General features: G+C 41.4%; 2 protein-coding genes across 4 annotated transcripts; one reads left to right on the top strand and one right to left on the bottom strand.

The window, feature by feature from the left end:
* The first annotated feature begins 102 nt into the window (after positions 1-102).
* On the top strand, positions 103-25,314 carry LOC142382669 (ras GTPase-activating protein 1-like). 3 transcript variants are annotated; one of them, XM_075468778.1, is made up of 26 exons: positions 103-1,387; positions 11,626-11,778; positions 13,946-14,081; positions 14,904-14,974; positions 15,605-15,722; positions 15,990-16,021; positions 16,481-16,533; positions 16,680-16,830; positions 16,940-17,018; positions 17,152-17,272; positions 17,399-17,555; positions 17,687-17,774; positions 19,049-19,129; positions 19,280-19,437; positions 19,539-19,615; positions 19,689-19,861; positions 19,959-20,118; positions 20,411-20,553; positions 20,699-20,814; positions 20,933-21,019; positions 21,142-21,209; positions 21,304-21,392; positions 21,505-21,582; positions 21,885-22,019; positions 22,120-22,199; positions 23,875-25,314. In XM_075468778.1, exons 1-26 carry the CDS (start codon positions 840-842, stop codon positions 23,921-23,923), a joined length of 3,201 nt encoding a protein of 1,066 aa, XP_075324893.1. In that variant the 5' UTR covers positions 103-839; the 3' UTR covers positions 23,924-25,314. The 3 variants fall into 3 exon arrangements, with proteins under 3 accessions (XP_075324893.1, XP_075324892.1, XP_075324894.1); XM_075468777.1 differs by having other exon boundaries at positions 17,149-17,272; XM_075468779.1 differs by lacking the exon at positions 23,875-25,314 and having other exon boundaries at positions 17,149-17,272; positions 22,120-23,157.
* Positions 23,266-27,763, bottom strand: ccnh (cyclin H). The gene is made up of 10 exons (XM_075468781.1): positions 27,600-27,763; positions 27,330-27,472; positions 27,108-27,230; positions 26,945-27,018; positions 26,234-26,447; positions 25,963-26,126; positions 25,628-25,698; positions 25,433-25,538; positions 23,512-23,575; positions 23,266-23,425 (listed from the first exon to the last, which is right to left on the bottom strand). The coding sequence occupies exons 2-10, from the start codon at positions 27,444-27,446 to the stop codon at positions 23,399-23,401; spliced, it is 960 nt and encodes a 319-aa protein (XP_075324896.1). The 5' UTR covers positions 27,447-27,472; positions 27,600-27,763; the 3' UTR covers positions 23,266-23,398.

The raw sequence follows: 27,763 nt of genomic DNA, 5'->3' as shown, positions 1-27,763 counted from the left end.
ATTGGTTATGATAGTCTTTCTTGGAGAAAGATTGAAGATATCATGGATTAAAGTTGTACCGCTCGGTGCTCACTTAGCTGTGTCTGCTCAGTGACTAGAGAAGAGTGGCAGAGGGAGGGGAGAAAGAGCAGCGCAGCAGCGGGCAAGAAGCCACCAGCCCTCAAACCCAGGAATAAAAGCGAACTTAGCTTCTGTACGCAAAGAAAAATGTACTTTGCTTAGAGCAATGGTTGTTCAAATAGAACGAGGTAGCGTTCCGGGGATCTAGGCGTCGGGGCTCGGTCGTTTGCGGACTGAACTTGAGAGGGCTGCGAACTCAGAAGGAAAGAAAACAACAACACTGGTAAAAAAAAAAAAAAGAGAGAGACGGGGATTACACACAACAGTGACAATAAAACACTCCTCGACAAGTGGTCTGGTGGCTGGTGCGGAGGGTGAGGACCGAAACAAACGGAAAATACCTGTGAATACATATTCTTCAGGAAATATAGTGTATGTTAATTTCCAAGTGGCGCTTCTGTGTGAACTTTAAACTCGGGAAACAATGAAGACATAGCGAGCAAGAACTCATCAAGTGTCTCGAGGCTGCTAGCCATCCCGCTAGTGTTAGCTTAGCTTCACTGTGTTGTAGCGAACGAATGCTATGCTAAAGCTAACGCCCGCTGCAGCCAGTTGAGCTAAGTTAGCTGTTGGCTAACCCTAGCTTGCAAGCTAACAGCGTTTTTGAGAAACTTTTTGTCTTGTTTCCCCGAAGCCCAAACACTGAAGGACTATTCTGAGAACAGAGGGGAAGGGCAGGTTCCCTTCTGGACTTTTTCCCCTCTACTTATTTTTTCAACATGATGGCTGCGGAGGTCAGCAGTGAGGATACGGGCTCGGTCACGACAGGGACAGGGGTGGCTGGCGGAGGAGGAGGCCCGGAGACGGCCCCTTTCCCTTACTATCCAAAGCCGAGCAGAGTGCGAGTTACTGATTTGGGACAAGGGCCACCACCAACCCTCCGCCAGCATTCAAACACTTCTCCGGACTCACTTCCCGACATGAGTATGATCTATCCCGTGGCTGGTGGGGATATGACGGGACCAGTGCTGTCCGCAACAGGGAGTGGCGGAACGGGAGGTGGACATTCAGTTTTACAAGGAACAAACTCAGGGACAGTGGGCGGCATGTGCTATTCTCCCACCTCAGAGGGTCCAACTAGTCGCATTTCACCCAAATCATCAACAGGCCCCGATGGTCCCCCTGCCTTTCCCCCACTACCACCACCACCTCCTCCCCTTGCAGGCTGTGGGGGGCTCGGTGGTACCGTGGATGAAAGCGACATGCAGGATGCGCAGGAAGAGGAAGAAGAGGTGGCGTTTCCTCTCTCTGCACCTCCCACGAACCAGTAAGTAAACCACCAGGAAAATGACAGCTTATTTTTTGATACTTCGAAATGAACATCTTCTAGCATCTTTTAGTGTTTGAGGGCTCGTCCTTCCTATTGGTGTAAAATTAGGGTCTGGTAGTGTTCACTGTAGATTAATCAGTAAACTTGTGCTGCTCACATGGCATCTATAGTTCTCAGCACACAAACATTACTTTACCCACTGTTGGTGTTGAGAGTAGTCGTAGTTCCTTATCACCTAGAAATAATTGAGCAATCTGAACATTATAAAATGTGTATTTAGCTTACCAAAGGACATCTGATGTTGCCATGAAAGCTGAAAAGTAAGATCAACAGTAAAGATGGGCTATTTCCATGGCACAATCAAAGCATTGTGTTCTAAATGATGAATTAATAAAGTAAAAGGTTATGTACAGTTGGTTAATTGTACATTTATCCAGGAGTCCTGCTGTTTTTTCATTATTTTTTTTTATTTGATTTACTTAAACTGGAGGATGTTAACATACAATATACTTAAAGCCAAAGTCAGTATTGTCTCTACTAAAGGCTGCAGCATACAAGTTACTTTACAGTGGAAGCAATTTTACAAATCCCATCTGACTTTGCAAAGATTGAAATCACCAGCAGTTTCCAGGCTGAGCTTGAAAACAAACACACATGACATCTTCTCGAATATGATATATTATCACAGATATCTCCAGGGAAGAAAGTAATTCCTGGAGAGAGCAGAGAGAAACTTCTCTTCAGGAATTATTTTCATCCGTGGAACACAAGGAACAAACACTAGATAATACTCAATACATGTCAAATTCTCTACAATACATAATCCATATGATGTCTTTTCTGTTGTCCTGCAGCATGGATGCTCTTTCAGTTGGTAACGTGCGTCAGGACAGCCCCGTAAACACTTTCAGAATTTGACTACAATAAGACTCAACTTATTTTTAGTGATATGCTTTATCGTGCCACAGAAATGTTTTTTAAGATTGCCCCCCCCCTTCTCTTTTTTACATCACAATGTTTACCGACAACCTCTTTAAAGTCCCCTGGCACATCAGGCATGAAAACAAGCACATGCCCAAACCCATGCATGTGCCGGTGTTGTAATAACCTAAATTCATCCCTCCCATTTGTTACAGTCTCATTAGAGAACTGCTGAGCTTTGTCATTTCTTGCCCTCATACTGTGAGATATGGAAGTGACTGGGCTTTGAGTGTGGATTCAGCTTTTATTTTCGGAGCCACCCTATATCTCCCTGTCAGATTACAGAGGGAGGGGAAGGCCAGCATTTCACCAATCATGCCTGTTGTTGGTAATGAATAACCAGAAATAGAACTCATTCTGCACTCGGATCCAGGTTCTTACAGAAAATACGACTGGAAGTAATAGTTTTTCTTCATAGGTACCAGCATTCCAGTTTATTAGCTTTCAGCTTTTTCAGTGAATTATTGGAGAGGTTGTTGTTTGTGAATAGATGGCATTTATTTCCATGGTTTGATTTATCCTCTTTTGTCATGAGAGACTTTAAGTCAAATGTTTGTCTGCCATATTCACTATCTTGTTACTTCACAGACTGGGGAGAATCGAGACGAGTATACTGAGTTGCTCTAGCCCAGTCTCAGTTGCTTTAGTTAGCCCAATTTGAGCAGGACCCATAAACAACATAAGCTTCTCTTTTGTGGTCTGGTGGCAAATTGATTGTGTTGATGACAGATGGACTTGAAGACTGAGCAACAGTTCTTAGAAGTTCATCATTGAGCAGTGTGAGGTGTATGGAGGAATTTGCCTACCTTTCTGGGCGTTATAGACTCTGAAATTATTTAATATGAAGCTGTAGGATAAAGTTGTGTTGATAGATTCTGACTCTTTTTGTCAGAAAATTGTATCCAGCAAACCTTGAATTAAATCAAACCCCCCCCCTTTTTTTTTGGGCTCTTTCAACAGCTGCTAGTTACCTACACCATGGTGAAAGAGAGGGCTTTCTTTTGAGTATGATGTGCTGTGAGTCAACTGAGGTGTTGTGTTTGGCCTGAAAAGGAAACTTATGTCGTTTTTACACATGAACACAGGAAATGTTCAGGAGAACGTGTGTGAACAACTGATGTGGTCTTTTTCTACAGTTGCCGTTCACACAAGCGAGTCACAGTGGGATACTTTCTGCTAGAGATGGAGAGATGGGGCTCTAGATGGCTGGAAATGCAAGGAGGAGATGTGGGGCAGTGGCAGTCTGCATTAGATGCAGAAGTTAGGCTGTGGAAATCACTGGGTTTGGGGGGCGGTCACTTGCACTGTGACTGCAAATGCTCTGGATCATTTGCTGATACATTCTTACGTTTTCTCGCCCACTGGTGTTACTGATATTTTCTAGGGGGGGCTGGGTAGAAAATCACCACAAGAAGTCCAGAGCGAATGTGGCAGACATTTACGCTCTTACATGCCGCCATTCAACTTTAAGGAATTCAAGAACATTTAAAGTTTGGAAGTGAAAATATATATATATTAACATTTGCATTAAAGAAAAATTGCGTGATATTTCATGAACTATTTACATTTCAGTTTAAGCTATATTTAGAAAATCGTTCACATATTTTCTTCTTCTTTTTTTGTTTTTCTTTTTTTACAAGCCGAAATAGTGAAATATACTACTACAGATCTCCTTGATGTGCTTCGGTCCTGCCGGTTTCACTCACACCGTACACCAAACCTTTTAGCATAGTTACTATAACTGTAATTACTGTTCACTTCTGTGTAAGAGGGTCCCTGTCTGTCCCTCGCTCTCAGTGTGAGGAAAAGGCCAGTTAAGCTGACAGCTACTCAAAACGGAGACGGAAGAAAACACATTTTCATCTGGAACAAGTCAACCCTTATAAGCTTTTAGCGGTCAAAGCAAACATTAAGTGTGGGATTTTTTTTTTTTTTTTTACAGCGGTTCACTTAAGCCCAGGTAAAACAAGTGAAACATGAACTTCCAAAGTGGCTGAATCAAATGTAACATAAAGTATGAACAGTACTGAGGTGGGCCACTCATAAGCTTCCACTAAAGAGATGCAGTTTACATAATAAGTTAATGGTTGTCAAACCGCTATTGTACAGTGACTGAAGCTAAATTAATATAATTTGTTTTTAATAAACAATGGCTACAGTACTCTTTTATAAGAGTTTCACATTGATGATAACTAATAAAGCAAGAGTGAAAACAAGAGTGTCAGCTGTGTTCAACTGTGATTGTTCTCGCTACCTTTAGAGACATGTGGCCCTGTGCCCGAGCTTAAACAAACAGCACATTGGGAAATGAGTGGTTGATTTTGAGTTTCCACGAAGATTAGAGGGGATTTTAAGTCATGAAGGGTTTCCCTGAGGAGGTGGTGGCAGGAGGAAGGGGAAGAAAGGGGGAGAAAAAAGGTGGATTTGAAGATCAGTGGCTGTGTGAATGTGTTTATCAGATTTACCAGCCGGCCGTGGAAAAAGTTGATGTAACCATAGCGTCAATTTAGGACCAACGCTACTTTATTGCCTTTGTGAAGGGTAGTGGAGACAGTTTGAAAGGTTGGCAAAAGGGCCTTGTCACACAGTTTAATTCGGCCATTCTCTACTGGAGGCTTTTCCCACTGACAGCAAAATAAATGTTTTACAGCAATTAAGGCCATCATTTTATGTTTTTCTTTTTAAATGATTTTGTTCTTTATTACTTAAAGGGTTGTATAAACTAATACAGGTGGTATTAAACTGTGCTTGCACTTTGCCCCACAAATATCCCCTCATACTCCCAACCATTATAGCAGAGGATGCACACACTTACGGTTGGTTTTTACCAGACTTGCTGATTGAGATACCACTCCGACAGAAAGAAGTACCAAAAGGTCTTGTTCATTTTGATGATCATGTTTTTGCATTGTTACTATTATTGAGATGAAGTTTATTGTTCCTAAATCACTTGCTCCACATAAGTATCGACAAAAAAAGGGGATTTCATTCTGTAGGTCATGTAAATGAGCTTATGCTGTTATAGAGGCATAATAATGAACATAGGTGGTAAATTTAATCGAGCACGATCACAATTTGTTGGACAATCACTCTTCAATTTAAAATTCCATAATCACTAGATCCTCAGCCTGTGCTGAGGATGCATAGATGTTTTTTTTAGGTCTGCCTCAGTGTGTTGTTACGATCTGTCAGCTGTTGGTGCTCCAGTTGTTGTTGCATTGTTGTTGTTATGCCTTTCAGGCCAACAGTGGACGTTGTTGTAGAGCATAATGGAGCTTGGCAACCAACCTCACAGCTCAGAGCTTTATGAGGCAGCGAGCGCAGCCATTGTGTGAAGCCATGTACCACAACAAACAAACAGAATGCTGCTGATCTTTGTGCTTTTCGCAGTGTTCCAACCGTTTGAATATGGTCAAGATCAATTTGTAAAAAAACACAGACCAAGTAGGTTTTACAGAAAGGAATAGTCGCAGCCACTGTCCCATGTTAACCCTTTTTTTTTCAAATGTATTGTTCCATTATTAACGTGTTAGAATCAGCATATGGTTACTTTCATTGTTTTTTATTAGTTCAACTTAACTAGTATAACTGAAGTCTTGAGTTTTTACCAGCCTGTTTTCTAACAAGCAGTGACGCTAACTGACTTTTCGCTACACTGAAGGTTCTGTAATTTGTCCATTTACTAATTGAAGGCTTGGCGTGAGATTGAAACCGGTTTCTGTATATTTAAGGGGCATACACTCCATATGATTGTGTGTCTCGGTCTTTAAACAAAGTTACAGCACATGTTAAAAAGTTATCCGGTATGTTTCCATTTTGCACGTTGATGTGAAGCACGAAATGTGTATTCCTACAGTTGTTTGTGTCCGATTAGATGCCACTCCCTTCCCCTTGCATCCCTGTACTTGAGAAACCAATAGGCATCATGCTCAGACGGCGTGGTCTAATAAGAGAGCTAGAGGGAGAGAGTAAGAGAAGGAGAAAGGCAGAGGAGGATAAAGTTAAGGGACTATGTCTCAGCAGCTGAAAGATTAACAAGTGTAATTCTTTAGCGCAGCCTCTAAAGGATATCAGGACCAAGGCATGGCTGTATTTTTCATCTAATTAATCAATCAAATGCACACAAGTACATTTGCATCTCTGGGGCCTCCTGATTTCTCTATTCCATGGATGTTACTCTTTGACCCTTGCTAAAGGAGATGACTGTGTCAGGGCTGCAGCTGGGGAGCATCATCATGCCTTGTTTGGATTTAGAGCAGCCTTTTCTGTCTTCCACATTGGAGTTTGCACTTTTTGCCAGGCTAACAGCAGTATCGTGGAGTGGGCACACCTTGTGAGACTACGGGACACGGGAGGGAGATGCAGCAGAGGGTGAACTCGGCGTAAGTGGGGCATCTCTTCTCACTGCAGCTCTTACCTTGCACTTCCTAATGGGTTGATGGATGCTACTCCTCTTTATCGTAATGATTAGTTTTTTGTAAAGTCCTATTCTAAAGCGGTTTTAAAGCATTGTTAGAAATGAAATGAGGGTGCACAATTTAGTCCAAAAGGCATTACTGTCCTTGCTTTGGAAAAATGTAGCCTCAGTTTAGCGATTAGATTTCTGAATGTATTCAGGGTCCTGATTTAGGACTGAAAGTTGATGCAAATTGTTGACGGGACACAAACTAAAGTCAGAGTGTTGAACTTGAATGTGACATGATCAACCTGCGCTAATGACCCCTCTCAGTTTGAGTTATTAGAGCAACAGAGACACATTGTCCACTGTTGTTGAACAAGTTTCACGGTGTCATCCATTTTTATTTTTATTTCTTTTACCTCATAAGCATTATTTAGCTAAGTAAAGATGACACAAAACTTCCACCAGACAATTTTATCCATTGAAGTATAAAAAAAAAAAAAAATCTATTTTATCAGATAAAGCGACTGGCACTGATGTACTCAAGTAATATGTTATCTATTTATGTAAAAAGCTTTCTGATTAATCTTGCTTATCTTGCCAGCCAGCTGGATTCTTATCGCACGATTCACAATATCCCACTTTTGACAGAATCAACTTTGCCAGGTTTAAGCTCTCTGTTTGTGGCTACCTTTATAAGACACTGGTTGGCCCAAACCTTTGTGTTGTAGCTGCATGCAGGGTTTAGGTGTGACGACAGTCAATAATGGCAGCATGATTCATTTGACTGGTTAAAGTAAAATACACAGACGCTTCATCTACTCACATGCTATATGTAACATTTTATATTTCTTGAGTTTTGCTCGGATAAGTGTTTTATATATTGTAAAAATGTCAGTGAACGTCACATTAAATGTGCTTTGCATATGGCAACACATAATGCTACGAAGCCCAATAGAGTTCTGCAGGCCTATTTAAGAGAAAAAGTTTTGTTTATGTTTGTATTGAATTGCTTTAATTTTATATGTAAAACAAAAAGTGTACTAAGTGCTTCTTACAGAAAGTCTCTGACTTGACTGAGGCGCATTGCTAATGTGCAGTAATGCAGCGTTTCATTACTTTTTGATTCTGATGAGGGCTGGCAGTATGTCTGTTGAGATGTTTTAAGTACAGATGCCCCCATCAAGATGGACGATGATGAAATGAGAATTTAATGAGAGTCAGACAGGCGGACTGACAGCGGGATGGCGTCTAACTAGCTCAAGTCACAGCAATCCCAGTCTATCCTTTTAGTATTACTGCCCCAAAATACGGAGCTGCAGCAAACGGAGGAAAATGTAAAATTGTTTAGTCGGATTCCTTTAACATATGGTTGCGATACAACTGGTGAAGTTGATTGGCATAAATAGTACTTAAAATTATCATTAAAACGGAAATTTGGTTGTATTCTGTTCGTATTAGTAGTATTTCCCATAATGGTCATAGACAACTGCATCATAATGATTTCACCCTCAGGATACTGACTGATTTGAGTTTACTCACCAGTTTATGCAGTTGTCAGTGGGTTTATGTTTTTGTGGTTATGTCACTGGCTGATTTCTCCTCTAGGGACTATTCAACAAATTTATGAGCTGATATAAGTGTTTTCTTGTGCTCAAAAACAAATGTGTCTCAAAATGCTCTTATTATGAGCTAAATGCACAGAAATGGCAGAGTGGTGTCGTTTCCTATTCAGTCTCTAGTGTTATGGTGTCGTGCTGGCTCTTCTTCTCTGTTGCGCAGTGTTTGCATTAATGACAGAGCAGACGAGTGCAATAAACTTTCACAACAGTTGTTAATAAAGTAATAAAGACGGTCGTGGGGCAATCTCAAATGTCTTAAATCAAGAAAGAAAAAGAGGATGTCAGGACATGCACGGTTAGGTTAAAGCTTGGATGGAGAACCTTTTACCTGTGTTGCTGTTTTAAGAATTAGATTTTCTTTTACGTAATGCCGTCTTAAGCAATTACATTTTCAATTTCGGCAGTAGAAAATGATATTGTTCTTCACAACATGCTTTTTTCGCTTCATAATTTGTTTCGGTGCCGTCATCATTACTTGGGCTGTTAACTGATGTGATTTGGCTCAACCTCTGGCAGTATTTATTTCATTTTAGCAATCAGCCTATTAGTTTCCCATAGGTGAACTGAATACAAAAAGGTAACTCAATGCCTTATCCTTTGTTGAGTTCAACCAAGGCATTTCTATGTTCCATGCTGTTCATGTATCGACATGACAGAACATTCCTGAAGTTGAAAGCAGAATTGCATACTTTCACCGTCATGGTCTAGTTTCATAGTCTGTTTATCTCACTGTCCTTCCTGCATAGTTTAACCTTTAACAACCCCTGTTATCATGAATTTTTTTGTGTGATGTGCTGTTCAGAGGATTTATTGTTTCGAAAATACACTCCCTGGCCAAAAAATGGGTGTATTTATGAATATGTCTATTATAATCGGTCATGACCTTGCTACAGAATATCTGTGTAGGTGTTAAGATTCGTCACTGTGTCTAGATTCAGTTTGGCTGCATAAAAAAAGGACTGTCATTAAAGTCTGTGTCTTTAAAGTCTTTTAGTTGGTTTTCGGGCCAGTGTCTGTCTCTTTTGTGAAGGAGTTGTTAGAAAGCTTTTATTTGGGAACTTTTCCCACAAGAAGCGAGCTGATTACGATATGTGCACCAAAGCCAGAGATGTTACAACAGCTTAGCTTGCAAGTGTATTAGGTCAGCACAGTGTCAGATTGTTTATCACTGTCATTAAACAACAATATTGGTAGAATAAGGCCAGAACCCATCATGTGTGAAACATGTGGGCAAAGCTGGATTGTATGTTTTGGAGGGTTTTGTACATCCTGGTGATACAAATGTCTTGAATAGGTTCTGATTAACCCAAGTGTGTTTTGGATGAATAAATAGAGCAAGATGGAACCAAAACCAGGACAGGCAGCAGAGCTCCTTGTTAGAATTGAGCTTTTTCTTTTCAGATCTGATCTGTTCAGTGTTGTGGCTGCTATTAGAGGCCTAAAGCTGTGGAAACCATAAGTGACCCCTCAAAAGGTGTTTTTTTTGTTGTGTTGTTTTGATTGGAATGTATTCAAAGACCTTCTGGATTAGGGAATTTGGTTCCAAGTCTTTCTCCACTTGATTCACGGCGATGTCTTTGTTTGTTGGAAATGTGTGTATAATGGGGCTCTTGGCAGTTTAAGTTTTAATTTCTGTTTTATTTCTTTTTTTTTCAAAAGTTATCTTTGTATCCATTGATTTCCCATTCAGTACAATTCCCTCCAGCTTTGTAAACAGTTTCAGAGCTCCTCGCTTTATTCTCTGACTGCCCTCAGTTGCCCCTCTTCAATTCTTTTATCACAAACACCCCCCCCCCCCCCCCCCCTTCCGTCTCATTTTCAGCAAGCTTTCCTCAGCTTACTTACAGCACTGTAGCAGATTTCATCACGTTTACTTTACAAGCACAGACCTGTACTCCCCGACACCAGATGGAAGCCATTTAGGTCTCCTGTGAAAAGAGCTACTGCTGCAGCTCATTCATCGTCTCCCCACTGGATGGTTTTCCACTCACCGGCCCTCTGTTTTAAAATGCATGAGTGGCCTAAATTTGGAAAACCATCTTCATTTTTTACCCTAGCTGGAAAGAACCTTTTAAGCAAAGCATTGCTTTCTGAGATTTTAACAAATATTGTTAAGTGTACTTTTTGATTAAAAGAAAATGCACTTTAAAGGAGTCATGGAAACTCACAGGAAAAGCTTTTGCATTAGTTTGGAAGTGGTTTCTCTTTAACGTTTGTTTTCATGAAAGACTTATTGGTATTGTAATTTGCAACACATCCAAACGGTGCTCCAGACTGCAGCTGTTTAGTCTTATGTTGCCACCTTTTTTTTTTTTTCCAGTCACACTCTCGCTTCCTCCTGGTGGTCGTGTGAGTGTGCTACCGTGTGTCGTGTATAATGCAAACCTGTAGTCACCAAGACGTGGGGTGGGAGAAATGCTGCACGGGCTGTCATCTACCCGTGTGGTCAGTAAGCAGTCTGCTGTTGCTCTTGCTTCACCTTTTCAGAAGAAAACTTCATGCATCCTCCTATGTCTCAAATGTCAAGTCAGAGAAGGAGGCAGCTTGTGTTTTTCAGTTTTAAAAGGCAAAGACCTATTGCTTCTGGAAAAAATAAAGTGCCCACAGATATTCTGGTATGGTGTATATTTCGTGTTAAGAGTCTGCTGACTCGCCCACAAACTTTAAATAGTTGTAAAGTGCAACAACAGCGTGATGCATCAACTAGGGGGGGTGCACTGATGGAGATGCAGCATTTTTAAAGGCTGGAATAAACTAATTAGTTTTCAGACGGTCAGAATCTGGCAAAGTGACAGAGCTGCCATTCACAACATTCATGGGGCACATTTAAATGATTGAAAAAAGTTTTAAGAGAATCTCCGAAACAATACAGCATGTACGTAGCTCATTGGAAGTTAAGGAACTTATTAGCTTACGTCAACGTGCTACTCAACATCTCACTGTTAAATGCTTTGAAAATGAGTAGACAGTGTAACCTAACGATGTAGCAAACGGATGTTTTATCTTAAAGGAAGGGATTCATTTATTTGGTCTCTTGTGTTTTTTTTTTTTTTTTAACTAATTTAGAATTAAACAGGAGTTTGATATTTTATATGTGAATTGCGAATTATAGATTTTGTGCTGGTGCGCCTAAAATCAGTAGTGCTGCTAGTGGGGAAAGTAACGTCTGTAGCCCCGTCATGCCTATTGTTATTATCCTTGTATTTATTTCCACATTGTTTGTCTTCTTTCAGGTGGTACCATGGAAAACTAGACCGAACCATTGCAGAGGAGCGTCTGCGCCAGGCCCGGACCCCTGGCAGCTACCTCATCAGGGAGAGTGACCGCCGGCCCGGTTCCTTTGTCCTGTCTTTCCTCAGCATGACCAGTGTGGTCAACCACTTCAGGTATGATGGAGTACCTCCAGCAAGCAGACATGACTCAGTCTTGGTAGCAAGCCCAGACTGAATCTGCAGCAAAAGCCAGTTTAAATCCTAAGAGAAAAACACATTCTAGTTTAAACACATTAGGAAAGTCCTGTTGCAAATAATTTGCAGAAGCTACTATTTGGGATGTATCCTGACCGGAAGGAAAGCTTTCGCATAGGTAATGACTCCCCCCACAATCTAATTTGAGGTAAAAACAAAAAAAAGAACTGTCTTGTGCCACTAAACTTATTATGAAGGCTGAAGCTATTCCAGCTTATTTTTTTTTCCAATGTACTTTCTCTCAGTCTCTTGCAAACTCTTGTTTGCAACTCAAGTCTACGGGAAAAAAGCCACGAGCGATGCCACCAGCAGCAGTGTTGAAAAGCAGCTTCATTTCCACAGTGTCCACCGTTTCTCTGAAAAAACACATTGTGTCTGGGCCACGCAGTTCAAAAACTTCTCCCAGAAGGTGGCTGCACACTGTGTCAGGCTTCTCACACAACTACCTCTGGAGCAGTGAGTCCCGGGCTGACTGTCGCTCCTGCCTGGGCTGACAGACCCATGCAGCTGTACCAGTGTGTCTCTGAGAGTAAGCAACGTCCAAATGGTTTCTGCATCTTGTGTGAAAAACCTATGATTCTGGCACTCGGCGAATGGGAATTAGCAGCAGCACTACTTCATTGCTGTTTATTCTTTACAATATGAGCGTAACAGGGAGCTTTCCAGATTTGGAGGAGACGTTGAAGAAGTCCTGAGGGGCTGAGATATATTCACAATGTTTTTGTTTTTGAAATTGTATTGGTTGGAAGGGATTTAATATTTGCGGCTGAGCTCCCTCCAGCCCACAAACCGGGGCTGGCGTTGTGGGTTTAATCAGCAATATAATGGATAGCTTTGGTCTTAAACAGACTATTGCCAACCTGGCAAGGTGTCACCATTAAGTTGCTTTTAACTTTGTCTGTGGTGGATTATCGTACATGTAAGTATAAAAAAATTCATACCACAGACAACTTTAACTCACTTAAAGGATGATTTTGTCAGATCACACAGTAGTTCAGGGATTTATTGGAGCAAAACGGAAATATGGAAATGCTTCAGGCGACCTGGAGTTGACATAGTCTTATTGGGCTGATTTTCAGTCACAATTTCTTGTGCTGAGTTGTCTGAAAGACAAGTACCGCATCAGTATTGCCATAGTTCTGATTTCTCTTTGTGGTGTGCCTGAAAGCTAAACACACACCTAACTCCCAAACACTGACTTTCACACAGCTGGCTATTTTTTGGGGGTTAAATTTAACACTATTCTCAGCCATTTCAACTCTGAAAATAAAAACAAAGTTCAAATGCCATAAAAAAGAACTACAATTCCATCTCAAATGAACAATTCTGGACCTGAATTTAATAGCGACACAGTCCAGCTTGAACCGTCCTCCACTGCTGAACTTCGAACGAAAGGTGTGTCCGGTGTTTGTAGGTCAAATGCCAAGAAGACAATAGATCGCTGCTGCCAAAGGTGCTTTAACCACATACTCGGTGAAGGGTCTAAACGCTTCTTTTGAGATTATGCTTTTGTTTTTCATCTCAGCGGATTATCTTTTTATTTTTTTTTATATTTATGTATTTGCTATTTTTCATCATTGTGGAGTTCTTGATATGATAGATAGATGTGACCGATCTCTGTCTTTATCTACTTATAGCTCTAGTATAATTTAAGTGCCGTGTTTTGGATTTGACGTCCTCGTGTCCATTAAGAGATTGTGCAATTGTCAGATATCCGTACAAGTATTGTTTTTCAAAATGAGGAATATTTTTGTCCCTAGAAATTGGTTTTCAAGGTTGTTGTTTTTTTTCCAAGGCTTGCTGTGTTCGGTTGCAATTTCTCTCCAAATGGGAAATTCAGTTGAATGTGTTCAATGCTGTGGAGAAAATAACTGTGCTCTGATTCATGTTATCGTTACCGCTTTTAATAAACTTCTTTGTTCTTTTCAGGACAAGGAAGCAAAAAAGGGGGTTCATATCACCCGGCCCCATGTGAAATTTTATCGTTTTCTGTTGTCTTCGATGCAAAGTGATGAGTCTTTGTTTTGTTTTAGTTTTTTCTCTGTCGTTCCTTACTGTTGCTTCTTTTCATTTATTTGTTTTACAGGATAATTGCCATGTGTGGGGACTACTACATTGGTGGTCGGCGGTTCTCTTCTTTATCAGACCTGATCGGTTACTACAGCTATGTGTCTTGCCTACTAAAAGGAGAGAAACTGCTATCACCAGTGGCACCTCCAGAGGTTAGACTGATTCCAAGGCTTGGAATATATTAGAGAAACAGAAATGAAAAGCAAAACGCAGCGTTTGTGACAAGAAATTCCTGCATTTGTGAAAGTTTGCATAACTCCTCAGGGATTTGAATCATTTTTAAATGATTTACACGAGGCAGTATTTCTTTTTTATGTCCCTCATTCCTCCCGTCTTCCAGAATAAACAAGGTGAATACAATTGAGCTGGATCGCATGAGGAACACAGTGGAATAACATATAATCTCATAAAAAAGATGCGCTGTGAATTGCAGCTCATTGATCACAATGTCTCTTTTTGGAGTTTTTGCTTCTTTGAAAACCAGAATCTTCATAGCTTTATATTAGAGTCTTAAGTACTCTTTGTGAATGGAATTATGTTAGAAACTTGAAGCATCATACATTCTGTATCAGCTAAGACTGAAATCTGAATATCAAAGAAAGGGTTTAAATAATGAACCCTAATCTCTTGAAATGTCCCATTAAAGTTGTTCAGTCGGTTCAAAGGTTTAAGCCTTAAAACATGGGGGGTACTCTTTCAAATCAATCAAAGTGAACCTTGATTCCTTTTGTCATCTACTTTTGCATGGGAGGGTTTCCACATCTATTCCCTTTTGCTTTCAGGCAGTATTCAGATCATTCTGAGGCAAAGCTCAGGCTAATGCTGATTATATTTTTATGCTGCTGTGTTATCTCCTTGTGGGAGTTATAGTGGAACACTTGATGTAGTCACATTAGGGATTTAGCATAAATATGATCCTGCAATGTCAAGAGTAAGATTTTTTTTTTAAAATTAGTATGTGTTTGTTTCCGCAGCCCGTAGAAGATAGGCGGAGAGTCAGGGCCATACTTCCATACACCAAAGTGCCAGATACTGATGAAATCAGGTAAGCATTTCTGCAAGAGGGCAAAACACAATTTACTTCCCTAAACTCAAAGGATAACACCCGTTGCTTTCTTAAAAGGGCTTTCATGAATATGATTCACAGTATTTCAGACAGAGATGAGAACTAATGATATTCGAGGCTTGAAAAGAAAATATTTGACTGTATCGCTCACAGAGAGCCGCCTATATTCGCTTTGATTTTTGAGGAATGAAAGCGCAGCCTGGAAAGCACATCATCTGTCTTCATATTGAAAAACAATCTCGTTCCTGTCATGAAGCCGCGGTAGGCACACTCACTGATGAGTCCAGCTGCATCCTGATTTCCAAAATTCGATAAACATCTGTCTGTCGTCAACCTTGATACTCGGGGTTAACGGTGTAGATGGATGTTGAGCATTTACCTCAGATGTTGTGAGACAGAGGAGACACCTGCTGGCAACGCTGTGGTATTATAATCTACACCAAACAAATATTGCGTTTTGCTTGAACCCATTTCTTTTTATTTCGTAGTCAAGATGGTGCCTTTTCAGAGCAGCAGTGTAGTAGCAAAAGATGGTTTATGACATTGTTTCATACAGTGTCTAAATGCAATTTACTATCCTCATGTCATTTTGGCTTCTTCTGTCTGCAGCTTCCTGAAAGGAGACATGTTTATTGTTCACAATGAACTGGAAGATGGCTGGATGTGGGTGACAAATGTTCGCACAGAGGAGCAAGGGCTCATTGTGGAGGATCTGGTGGAGGAGGTGGTAAGTAAAACGCAACACGAGGATGTTATGATAAACTGCGCCGACGATATTAAACTGTTCATGGAAAGATGGAATGGATAGTGGCCAGGAAAGAGTAAACTTGCAATGTGCACCAAAAGAAACCAGTGTTGCACCAAAATGGCAGCACACACATAGTGTCTACAGTTGGGATTTGACATACAAATGAATATCTTAACAGCTTTTAGGTACCACAAAGACTGCAGTCATTGATGTATTGACAGCTTTTCTGTATGTGGTGTTTTGCAGGGCCGGGAGGAGGATCCACATGAGGGAAAAGTGTAAGCTGCATTGTTCTGAACCTACTTAATAAAATAATGTTTTATGTACAACTTTCCTATTTGTAATTGGTTGCTTCCATCATGTTTTTTAACAACACAATAAAACCCACCCTGTCAGCTCAGCATCTTTTTTGCATCAACTAACAGGGCAGTTTGATTTCTAAATGATGTTTTAATATTGACTTTTACAGGCGGAGCAGCATGATGGCACAATGTTTACGCTGTTAGTTATTACTTTCTTTTCACCTGTTAGGTTCTTCAGCTTTGGCAAATCTTTAAATAGGACAGTATACTGACATTGTAGCTCTTTTTCATGTGATGTATTTGCATATTGATGTCAAGAATCGGTTGTTGAAAGATGCTTTTGTTGCAGTGCACCTGACTGAATATTCTCTAGTTGGTTGATTAAGTTGCATTCAGTTATCCTTTCTTTTTCTGTTCTTTTTGGCCCTTTTTCAGCTGGTATCATGGAAAGATCACCAAACAAGAGGCTTACAACCTTCTGATGACGGGTATCATTTCCCTTTGCTTTTCTTTATGCTAAAGTTATTAATAGCAGAAGACGTTGTCATTGTTTTTGACAATTTTTGTCAGATGTATGTTTGAAACCAAAAAAATCATAGCCCGATTCTGTCTTCCTCACTCTGTTTTTTCATAGTTGGCCAGGTGTGCAGTTTTCTAGTCAGGCCATCAGACAATACGCCGGGGGACTATTCCCTCTTTTTTCGTACCAATGAAAACATCCAAAGGTTTAAGATCTCCCCCACGCCCACCAATCAATACATGATGGGAGGGAGGTACTACAACAGGTATGTCTGTGTCCGCTGTGTGCAAATTGTAGCAAATTTGTATACAGCACATATTGTACATTTTGACTGATGGGCTGCATCTCGTTGGCTCTTTTGTTCGCTCTGGCAGCGTTGATGACATCATTGACCATTACAAGAAGGAACAGATTGTTGAGGGCTACAACCTGAAAGAACCTGTTTCAGTGCAGGTGCGCACTTTACACTTTAATTGAAAATATTTAGCATTTGCGACGATGAACTTTTGAGTTTAACAGAATAACGTATGGATGTAAGCTGCTTGTTTTGGTTATTTAAGAGCTTGATTTGTATTTTGTGCAGCAGCAGGAACAAGTACTTACTGATACAGTGGATGGGAGAGAAATTTATAACACTATAAGACGGAAAACGAAAGATGCTTTCTACAAAAACATTGTCAAGAAAGGCTATCTCCTATTCAACAAAGGTAGCTATAACTTTTATTGACTCTCAGGGCTTCTGAGTAGCTTCTTGTGCATGATTAATTATATTCTTCCTGCCTCTCCGTGTGTTCTGGTCAGTGAGGGTCTTAACTTTTCCATCTTAACCTCAGGTAAAGGCAAAAGGTGGAAGAACCTTTACTTCATCCTGGAGGGCAACGATGCACAGCTCATCTATTTTGAAAGTGAGAAGAGAGCTACCAAACCCAAAGGGCTGATCGACCTAAGTGTGTGCTCCGTGTACGGTGTGCATGACAGTCTGTTTGGCAGGTGGGTCACACAAAGTTGGCAAAAATGTGCGCTTAGTTGTCAATTTTTGAGGAGTTTCTTGAACACTGCGTTATACATTATTTATTGCGCACAGAAATGTGAAATTGTCTCTTCTGTTATTCTTTCAAAAGGCCAAACTGTTTCCAGATTGTTGTCCAGCACTTTAGTGAGGAACAGTACATATTCTACTTTGCGGGAGAGGTCCCGGAGCAGGCACAGGTAATAGGAGGCTCACCCGCTTACTATCGCAGAACAGTTTTGAGATATAATGAAGAAACATGTGTATATTTGTCTTGTGCAGATGCTTAAGTCTGTGATACTGGGGGGAAAAAAAAGAAAAAAAGGAAATGTTTGAAACATTGAACAGCTTTCTTGATTTCTATGAACCCTAAATTACAAACCTTAGATCCTCAGGGAATATTTTACCCCGTTTTAACTGGGGTATAATTTACAATTAGGTCCCATAGAGTTAAAGAGGGCTGCTAGTTACCTGAGGTATATAATGCATTATTTTTTAAAGTAATGTTAAGGTTGATTTAATTACAATAATTGCAGGTGATATTGTAATTTTGCAGTCCGGCCTCACGGGGGCAGTGTTGATTCGCTGGGAAGATGATATGGAGGCTTGTTATAGTATCATCACAGCCCTGCTGTTGGCTTACAGATTCGGTTCCAAGCTGCAAATGAAAACTAACCTTTAAACAGCTGATCACCAGGAAATAATATCTTTGCTAATAATGAATCGACTCCCATCAAAGAACTAGAGCAGGGAGATATGGCAGGCATTCTGAATGGTACGGTGGCCCAAAGGCATCAAATCGGCTGTTGTAAGAAGAGTTTGGGACTGAAGGGGTAACTTAGAGGAACCCCGATCTCGCTGCCTTTGTAAACACGCTCGTAGTTTCCAAGGCCACGTTTCCGAGTTGCAAGAAAATCCGCCACTCTGCCGAAATGTGTTCACAACAACCTACTTTCTTAGCAGCAGGTGAGGAGCAAAGAGGTTCTACTGCTTCTAAAAGCTGATGAACGTCTTTTGATGTGTTTTTAGTTTGTCCAGATCAGAGCCACTTCAGCTGAAAATATAGCTGCTGCAGCCTAATAATTCTCTTGATGTTCAGCCCCAAAACAGCATATCACAGTGAGCAGTGATTCCTGTGCTTCCAAATGTAGGTTTACCTGTTGCACTCCTTGAGAAATTACAGCAGACTTGTGCCGGATAACTCAGTGTAATAAAATACTGTATTAGTGTGAACTGAGCAATAATAATTTGTATTTTTCTGACTTTATAAATCATGATTCTATTTTCACGAAGGCCAAAAGAATGTGGTTGCATAATAGTCATGATTAGCACTCTTTGGTTTGAAAGTTATTTAATTGAAGAGCTGAGGGGCAAACCTCCTTTTCAGCTTCCAGATACAGATGGACAAAGTGACTCAAGTTCTTACAGAGAGCGACCAATACACGCATCTTATGACAATGTTCTGTCTGTGCAGGACTGGATGAAATGCCTTCAAACCTTCTGTAGTAACCTAAAAAAAACCACTGCGCCCACCTCCAACAAGAGGCTTCGACAGGTATGTGTACCATCAGCCAGTGTGTGCTCATATCTTATTTGACACCTTAGTTGAGCCTATTAGTATTTAATTTGTGGTTTCAAGTTCTGCGTCTGAACTGCTTTTTAGCCATTTAATCAATAACATAATGTTTTCTGTAATTTTCCTCAGGTGAGCAGCCTGGTGCTGTATGTGGAAGAGGCCCACAAGCTGCCAGTGAAGTATTTCACCAACCCTTACTGTAACATCTACCTGAACAGTGTTCAGGTTGCCAAAACTCACCCAAGAGAGGGACAGAACCCCGTCTTCACTGAAGAGTTCATCTTCGAGTAAGCGGTCATACTCGTGTTCTCGTTTCCGCTAAACCCACCTTGCTTGGAAATTGACAAACGTTTGCAGACGTCCTAAATGTATTTATCTGTCGTTTCAGTGATTTGTCCAGTGAAATCAACAGATTTGAAATCAGCCTCAGCAACAAAACAAAAAAGAGCAAAGAAAGTGACATCTGTAAGTACACCTTGTTGCTCCACTGTTAACATTTTTCTGTCTTCTTCAACGCATCGGTCTCTTGTCCTCTCAGTGTTCATGCGCTGCCAGCTAAACCGTCTGCAGAAAGGCCAGATGATTGACGAGTGGTTCCCTCTCAGCTCCCACGTTCCTCTGAAGGGCATTGAGCCGGGCTCTTTGCGTGTACGTGCCCGCTATTCCATGGAAAAGATCATGCCCGAAGAGGAGTACAGCGAATTCAAGGAGGTCTGACCCACTGGAAATGTGTTGCCATCACCGTGTCTTCTAGCTGTCCGTCCTGTTGGTGACTTCAAATGATGTCAATGTTGTATGTCCAACGCAGATGATCTTGCAAAAAGACTTCTACGTCATCTACTCTTTGGCTCACGTGTGTGGACAAGACCGCACCTTACTGGCGAGCCTCCTGTTGCGAATCTTCAGACATGAGATGGCCGAAGCCCCCCTATTGAGGACGCTAAATGAAAGAGAGATTTTAATGGAGGGTAAGAAGCACAAATTACCTGGAAAGGATAAACTGAAAGCTGGTGGAGCTTAATGGATTGGCAGGCCAGTTCCCTCAGGAACTGGATAAGTATCAACAATCATGTAATGTGAGGGCAGGCTGTGACTGGCAGTCCTGCTGCTTAGTAACACCTATTTCTGCATTGCTTTGCAGGTTGTAGCTCATTGTTTTGTTTGCTTTTTGAATGACTTCAGCCGTATATGTTCAGAAATGTGTACGACGGCGTGCCCATATATTTGGATAACCTTGTCTTGCTTGTGCCACATGACCAGACGAGGCCACGACCTTGTTCAGAGCGACCACACTGGCCAGCACGCTGATGGAGCAGTACATGAAGGCCACAGCCACACCCTTCGTCCATCACGCGCTCAAAGACACCATCCTCAAGATCATGGAGAGCAAACAGTCTTGTGAGGTACAAACCTACAGACGTTTGTCCAGCTGCTGTTTCCAAACACAACCGATCGGTTTCCACCCGATACATCAACAATCAGTAGTTACAGAAAATCACTTTCTCATGACTTTCTCAATCTTTTTGTTGTTGTTGCTGCTGCTTTCAGTTGAACCCTTCCAAACTGGAAAAGAACGAGGACGTGAACCTGAACCTGGCTCACCTCCTCAACATACTTTCTGAGCTGGTAGAGAAGATCTTCATGGCGGCAGAGATCTTACCACCGTAAGCTGATAACACCTCCACGCAGATTTCTCTGCATATCACATACTTGCACTTAAAAGTCAAGTAGACCCAAATATAACATCAAGTGTATTATTATTATTTGTTTTTTTTGCAACAGAACATTGAGGTTCATCTACGGCTGCCTGCAGAAGTCTGTGCAACTAAAGTGGTCCACCAACAACACCATGCGAACGAGAGTTGTAAGGTAAATGCTTAAGATGAATGCAGGGGACAACTTTTGGATAGTTGAAAGCTTATTTACCATCTTTATTACTGGCATGCTTTGCCTTCTGCTGTCTAATTGAACCATTCCCTTTCCTTTTCTAGTGGCTTCGTCTTTCTAAGACTGATCTGTCCAGCTATCCTCAACCCCAGAATGTTCAACATCATTGCTGGCGAGTATCTGTTGAAAAACACACAGTAGGTGTTCTGTTCATCACAGGAGACATTTTATAATATGTTTTGCACTATTGATTCCTTTTTTTACAGACCCCCCATCTTCAACAGCTGGCAGGACCCTCACACTGGTTGCAAAGTCTGTCCAGAATCTGGCCAACCTGGTTGAATTTGGTGCCAAGGTGTGAACTCTGTCTGCCTGAAACTGCAGTATTCAGCTTTTCTTTCTTTCTTTTTCTCAGAGCAAAGTTTCTTCTTGAACATTGTTTGATAACTCTTTCTTTTTTTGAACAGGAACCCTACATGGAGGGTGTAAACCCTTTCATCAAAAACAACAAACATCGGATGATCATGTTTCTAGATGAGTTGGGGGTGAGTCACATTTGTAGTAATTTATTACTTAACGAATAATCTTAACTGATCTGATTACTTGGTAAATATTCTCAGGCTCAAGCTTCTTAAATGCATCTTTCTTTTTAGAGAATAAACTCTTTGTCTTTGGCATTGGTCTTGATGAGTTTTTTTTGGAAAGTGTCAGTGCTTTCTACATTCTGTAGACAAAAAGATTCATCAAGAAATGATTCGTTGATTATTGAAGATCAAAAATAGCGCAGCTTGTACGCAGAGACTTTTTAACTGTTAACTTTCACATTGATCATTAACTGTGCTCGCAGAATGTCCCTGAACTTCCTGAAGCTGAAGACCACTTCAGGACGGACCTGTCGCGGGACCTGGCTGCGCTGCATGAGGTCTGCGCCACGCACTCGGACGAGCTTCGCACCCTGAGCAATGACAGGGGAGCACAGCAGGTCAGAGGCCAGTGATCCCTGCTCCACAGACACACAGGGAAAAACTTCCACTGTTAGAAGAGTCTCAGAGTCCTAATTAACTGGTGTTTCTTTCCTGCAGCATGTCTTGAAAAAGCTGCTGGCCATCACAGAGCTCCTCCAGCAGAAGCAGACTCAGTATGCCATGTCCAACAGCAACAGGTAGTACTGCACTCCCTCTCCTACCATCTCCCCATCCCTGCGCCAAGTCATCTCCCCTGGAGTGCAGCCCAGAGGAGAGGCATAGCATGACTCTACCCTCATCACCATGGCAACCCATCCACCTCTCCATCATGTCTTCCTCTGATAGTCCTACCCATCATCTTGTCTTGTTCACCACAAGAGAGCTATGCAACAGCAGCAGCTGAGTACAACAAGCGACGCAGTACTTAAAAACCAAAAGAATTTAAAAAACAACAACAAAAAAAAAAACTTGCATCGGTTACTGACAGCTTTAGGCACAAGAGAAATATTTTTCCCTCATGAACTCTGCAACTCTGACATGGGTACATGTCATTCCCTTCACGACGAGGGTCAAATATAAAGATGTCAAGCGATGTTTCTTTGTAGCCGCTGTTTTGATAGCACAGGTTGCCAAAGTGTACCACCCACCCCCACCCCCAAGTCCTGCTTAATGAGGAAACTGACATGAAGAAGCTAGTTCTCTCGGTCCCCTTTAATGGTAACTGGATTGTGAGCTATAATGCTTTTTATACTGTAATTAGTGACTGATTAATTTTAAGATTGTGACTGCAAATATCTTCAAAGTGTTGAAAGCATTTCTGTCTGTTCTTCTCTTCTCTTTGTTTTCTAGATTGGAAAAAAGTCTTTCAGAAAAATATGGTTATTTTATATGAATAAATTCTCTTGCTGGAATCATGAGTACATAAGTGAGATGAGCTGAACATTTTTTTTTTTTTTTTTTTTTCTCCTCCCATAATTGTAACGGCTACGTTTTGTTGATTTGGTTTAAGCTTTTTTGAAACGTCCCCAATGCCAGACAGGACACATAATCACAGAAACCAAGTAAAATGAGTGTTTACAGCAGTAAAAAAAATTTTTGGAATAGTACAGACTGTATCAGACATGCATGCACTTATTAAACTGTTTTTGTAAAGTAGATTATGGAGTTTTTTTTTTGTTTTAAGTGTCTCCTGACAAAGTTGGAGAGATGTGTGCACACTGTATCATGCGGCTCTTTCTTTTGAGGAATATCTTTCACAATAACTTCTAGAAAAATATCTTTATTATCTTGCAAATTAACACTCGGTCGTGTTCCGCATAAATGTCACCAACATTTGCTCATATCCTTTTCAGAATACTGGATCCAACTTTTGACAATTTTCACAACCGCATACATCTCACATGAAGTCTTCATCGGTCCATTCCTGGAATGAAAAAAACATAAAACTTTAACATGGAGCGAAGTTTGTCAGAATGCTGGTCTGAAGCAGATGTGAGAGATTGCTCTTACCTCTTCAACCAAGCGTGGTTCTTTAGCGACATGGTCGTCTTCCTCGTATCCTCGCTTTCGTTTGCTGCAATACAAAGAACATTTTTTTTTTTAGTATGAGCAGTCCTTAGGGGGGAGGGGGTCCTCAGTGTCTGTGCATCAGTTGCCTTGGAGTCCATCGTCAACACTCATTTAGATCCATTTAGAGTCCACTGTGCTTCCATGATCTCCATTAGTAGTAATAGTGTCCTTTGTCTGTTCATGTTCATATAGACTAGTTTACACCTACAGACAGAGCTGCATTCAGAAGCATTTTAATACATAGCAGAATTGAGTGATCTGTAAGCATGTGTCTTTCACAAACATGTCCACTTTATCTTGCAGGACTGAGTGCACCATCATGTCACTGGCTGCTGCCATCCAGGTAATGTGAGTTTTACGGATCTCCACCTGAGAATGTGGTAGTCAGACCCCCCCCTCCACAGCCCCCAGCCAGCCAAAGTGAGAGACTAAACTGAAGACTAAAGTGAGTTTGTACTTCTATTGTGAGCTTGTGGCCTAGATTCCTGGCGACACTAATGCAATACGACTGTTCTTCATGGAAAACCACTTGCTGCGTATACGAATACTGTCCTTCCAAAGCCCTCTCCAAAATCCGTCGTACACCTGCTGCGTGCTGAGCTCTGACTTTGAAGAGGTCATTTCTGCGAAGGACTGAGATGCACTTCGACTGTGCTGCAGAAAAGTCTGAACTTCCTCTGTCCTGTTACTTCTGTCTGGGTGGTTGTGATTTGGCGATTAACATGGAGCCAGACTAAAGGGGCTTCTTCTCACTGGACAACATCACTCGAGGTGACTTGACCTCAGAGGGGAGGCGATCCAAAGCACTGAAGTAGCGTTTTCTGCTGTCATCAGGGAATTTAAACGTAGCACCTCTTTCCAAGACGACACAAGCCTTAACTCCCTTTCTACTCACGATCTTCTCACCTGTCACCTGACTTTATGATAAGCTCTTTCTCCGAATCATCAATAACTTCCACTTTGTGTATAAACTTCCTTGCGGCACGTAACCACTTGTTACATTTTTATATGCTGTTGCTCTTTCCTTTTTCTTATTATATACCTAGGCTTGTAAAGCGATTGTGTTTGTGAATGGCATAGCTGAACAGAGCTGAGACATAGTCTAAGAGTTTGTAGGATATGCTTGTAACCTGTCCTGTGCATGTGTTAACCCTGACTGGATTCTGCTGTAGTCTGTGGGCCTACATACAGTATATGCTGCTTTAACAACCACCACCTGAACTCCTTCTATGCCTTTGGATGTTAATGAAAGTTTTGATGCATTGCAGTCTCTCTCGCTGTCCCACCGTCACTGGTGGCGTTTGTCCAGTACACCTCAGCACCGACTTTTCATACAGCTCCACCCTGAGAATTCATGCCACGCACAGATTTATCAACTTCAGAGTCCTAAGGATTGGCCTTGTGTGCCTCCTAAAAGATGCAAGCAGCTGCAGAGTCTGAATCTGTGCCTGTCATAGCTCAGAACTTTACCAAACCGTTTACTGTAGTTGCACTTAATACCACGGACCTCACCAAGTGTTAAAAGACAACTGGCGACAGTTGAGCCTAAAAGTCTCATCAACTATACCAGTATCAGTCATGCTACATGGTATGGATGGTGTAGGTAGCAGTGTGGCATGCAGTTGTACTTGCTTTCTGTATTTCATACAGCCGATGATGTGTTCCTTTTTATTTTTCTACCTGATTCTGAACCTTGAACCTTTTGCATCTTAGATACAACAACCTGGCTGAAATAAAGCTGTTACTACTTAAGACTTTTGCCTTGGGTTGTTCACTGGGGTTTGAAATCACAACTGTGATGAGATACATTATTTCCAGTATGCTACAATAGTAGTTTATACATAGTTCCTAATCTTCTTACTTGCTTGAGCTGTTATATTGAGCATGGATCCTCTCCAGCTTTTGTTTGTACGTGTTGACCTCGTCTGATTTGGGAAGTTCATACTTCTTAAGGAGGGTTTTCATCCCTGTGTGAACAGAGGGGAAAAAAACCCATAAATGGAGTTCTAACAGCTCAGCGTCGCCATCGTGTGGTGTCAAAAAGAAGTTTACTCACGTCTCATTAAGTCGTACATCTTTGAGAGAGTCTCCTTGTCCTCTTTCAGTCCCAAGCATTCAGTCAGGTAACTAGATAACAGAAATCATTAAAGAATGGGATTAAAAGATAAAACGATTGGAGGGTTTCAATTAGAAATGTATCCTGCTTCAGTTACTGGTTTTACACATTTATACTGTGCACAAATTAGGAAGTTTTGAGGGCAATTTACATTTCAAAAGGTCCCATTTCTCCACTGACTGAAAGTTTTGCAAATAACTAGAAAAAAAATCTAAATGCTTCTTTATTCAATCTGACTGGTGTCACATGTTCTTATTTTAGAACAAATATCCCACCTCTCCATGCTGAGACCAGCTCTTGAAGCACTGTTCAGTATAGCAGTCAGAGCGATCTGGGAGGGGGAAAATAGCAGTCCAGCATCTGTCATGGATGCCTGAGTCAGAAAGTCATCGGCACTCTTCCTCAGTGATTCTGGGTTCTCCAGAGTAGGATATCGAGTCTGAAGGAAGAGCAAGACAAAATGATCGGATAAACAGCCAAGCGAGCTAGATGACGGATGTGACCGCTCACACTCATTAACCCCCCGTCCCACTGTAGAAAATCCACCTTGAGATCGATGAGCAGACCCTCCATGGGTCTGTAGGGGTTGTGGACCACCAGGTGGAAGTTGAGCTGCTGGATTAGCAGCAGCTCAAACTCCAAGATTTGCTCTAGAACCTTCTCCTGTCCCGCTGGGGTCTCCTGCAGAAGATTTCCCACAAACTGGGTGCTGGACACATTGAACTCGTCCACTTTGCAGGACAGATATGCACACGTCAGCCTGAAACAAGAAGGTGAGTTTCAGATGGGACGTGCAGAGGACCACGGCCAAACAAACAACTTATGGCTCCAAAGCTTTGAAAACACTTGAGATCAGCCAGATCCATAACATGATTAAAATAGTACAAAGAGACAGACATTTAACTAAGATTTTTCAAATGCATTAATATTTTTTGTTATTAAATGCTCATTTTGGCAATAGGTTATGAAAACTTTGGGAAATAGGGCAACGTCACCGGCAAGGTTTCTGTAATTCTTAAAACAAACACACATGGCAACAGATCACTAAAATGAATGGGTATAAAAACATGGGCCGTCCAGCTTCTAATCAACACATGGACGGTATGTGGGAGCAGCAGTGCTGAACCACATGCTATCTTCTCTGAGAGAGAACTTGTTCATTTCAGCAAGACAATGCCACACCACTGGCAAAAGCAAAACTGAGTGTCAGAGAGCTCCATCGCTGCTCCTTGCTTCCTGTAAATCAGCACTACTCACATGATAATCCTGGGGTGATACTCCATTATGGAGTTGTTCACGTAGAATCTCCTGAAGTACATGATGGCTGTACCCTGAAAAGGTGAGACACGGGCAGTTCAGGAATCCTGAAGGTCACGTCAGGTATGTTTTTGAGAAAGAACAAAAGAAGCCACACACGCACCACCACAGACTTTGGCATCGCTGGCTTGAAAGCGTTGCAGAAGTCCAGCAGCCTCCTCTCATAATGTCGGAATAAAGCGTCTTCCTCATGACGCTCCAAGAACACGGACTCACTCACTCCAGGCTGAAACAAAAGTGAAATAAAACGGTCAAACAGTCCCACGTTGTTCTTGGTTTAAAACAAAACAAAAAACCGCCTCACGTGCTGTGATGTACTAGCTACCTTCCCGCTCTGCATTGTCCTGTTGCGGAATTTCTCATTGGCTCTGCACCTCATCTTCTCAACTTCATCTTCACTTCTGAAGGTCCAGTGTTTACTCTGTGAGCTGTTGTGGAACATGACGGCTTCTGGAACAAGACTGTCTGCTACATGACACAGCCAGAAGAGCAAAAACAGTCAAACACGGATATAAAATTTCAATTAAAAAAATCATGAACGTTAGCCGACCGAAAACTCAATGTGACAGACTCGCGGCAACATTCAACCACTTACGTTCTTGTATCTAAATAAGTGTCACTCCATAAATGACGGAGCTGGAACAGATATCTGTGTACAACACTACTGTTTTAGTTTCTCAAGTGTAACTTAAAAATGTATTCCAAATGACAGTTCCAGTCACAACCATAACAGAGCCCAGGCGCGTCGTCTATTTTTGA

Source organism: Odontesthes bonariensis, chromosome 6 (genome assembly GCF_027942865.1).
Source record: "Odontesthes bonariensis isolate fOdoBon6 chromosome 6, fOdoBon6.hap1, whole genome shotgun sequence".
Lineage (NCBI taxonomy): Eukaryota > Metazoa > Chordata > Actinopteri > Atheriniformes > Atherinopsidae > Odontesthes > Odontesthes bonariensis.
The sequence above is the reverse complement of the archived record's forward strand: the minus strand, read 5'-3'. Positions and strand labels throughout refer to the sequence as shown.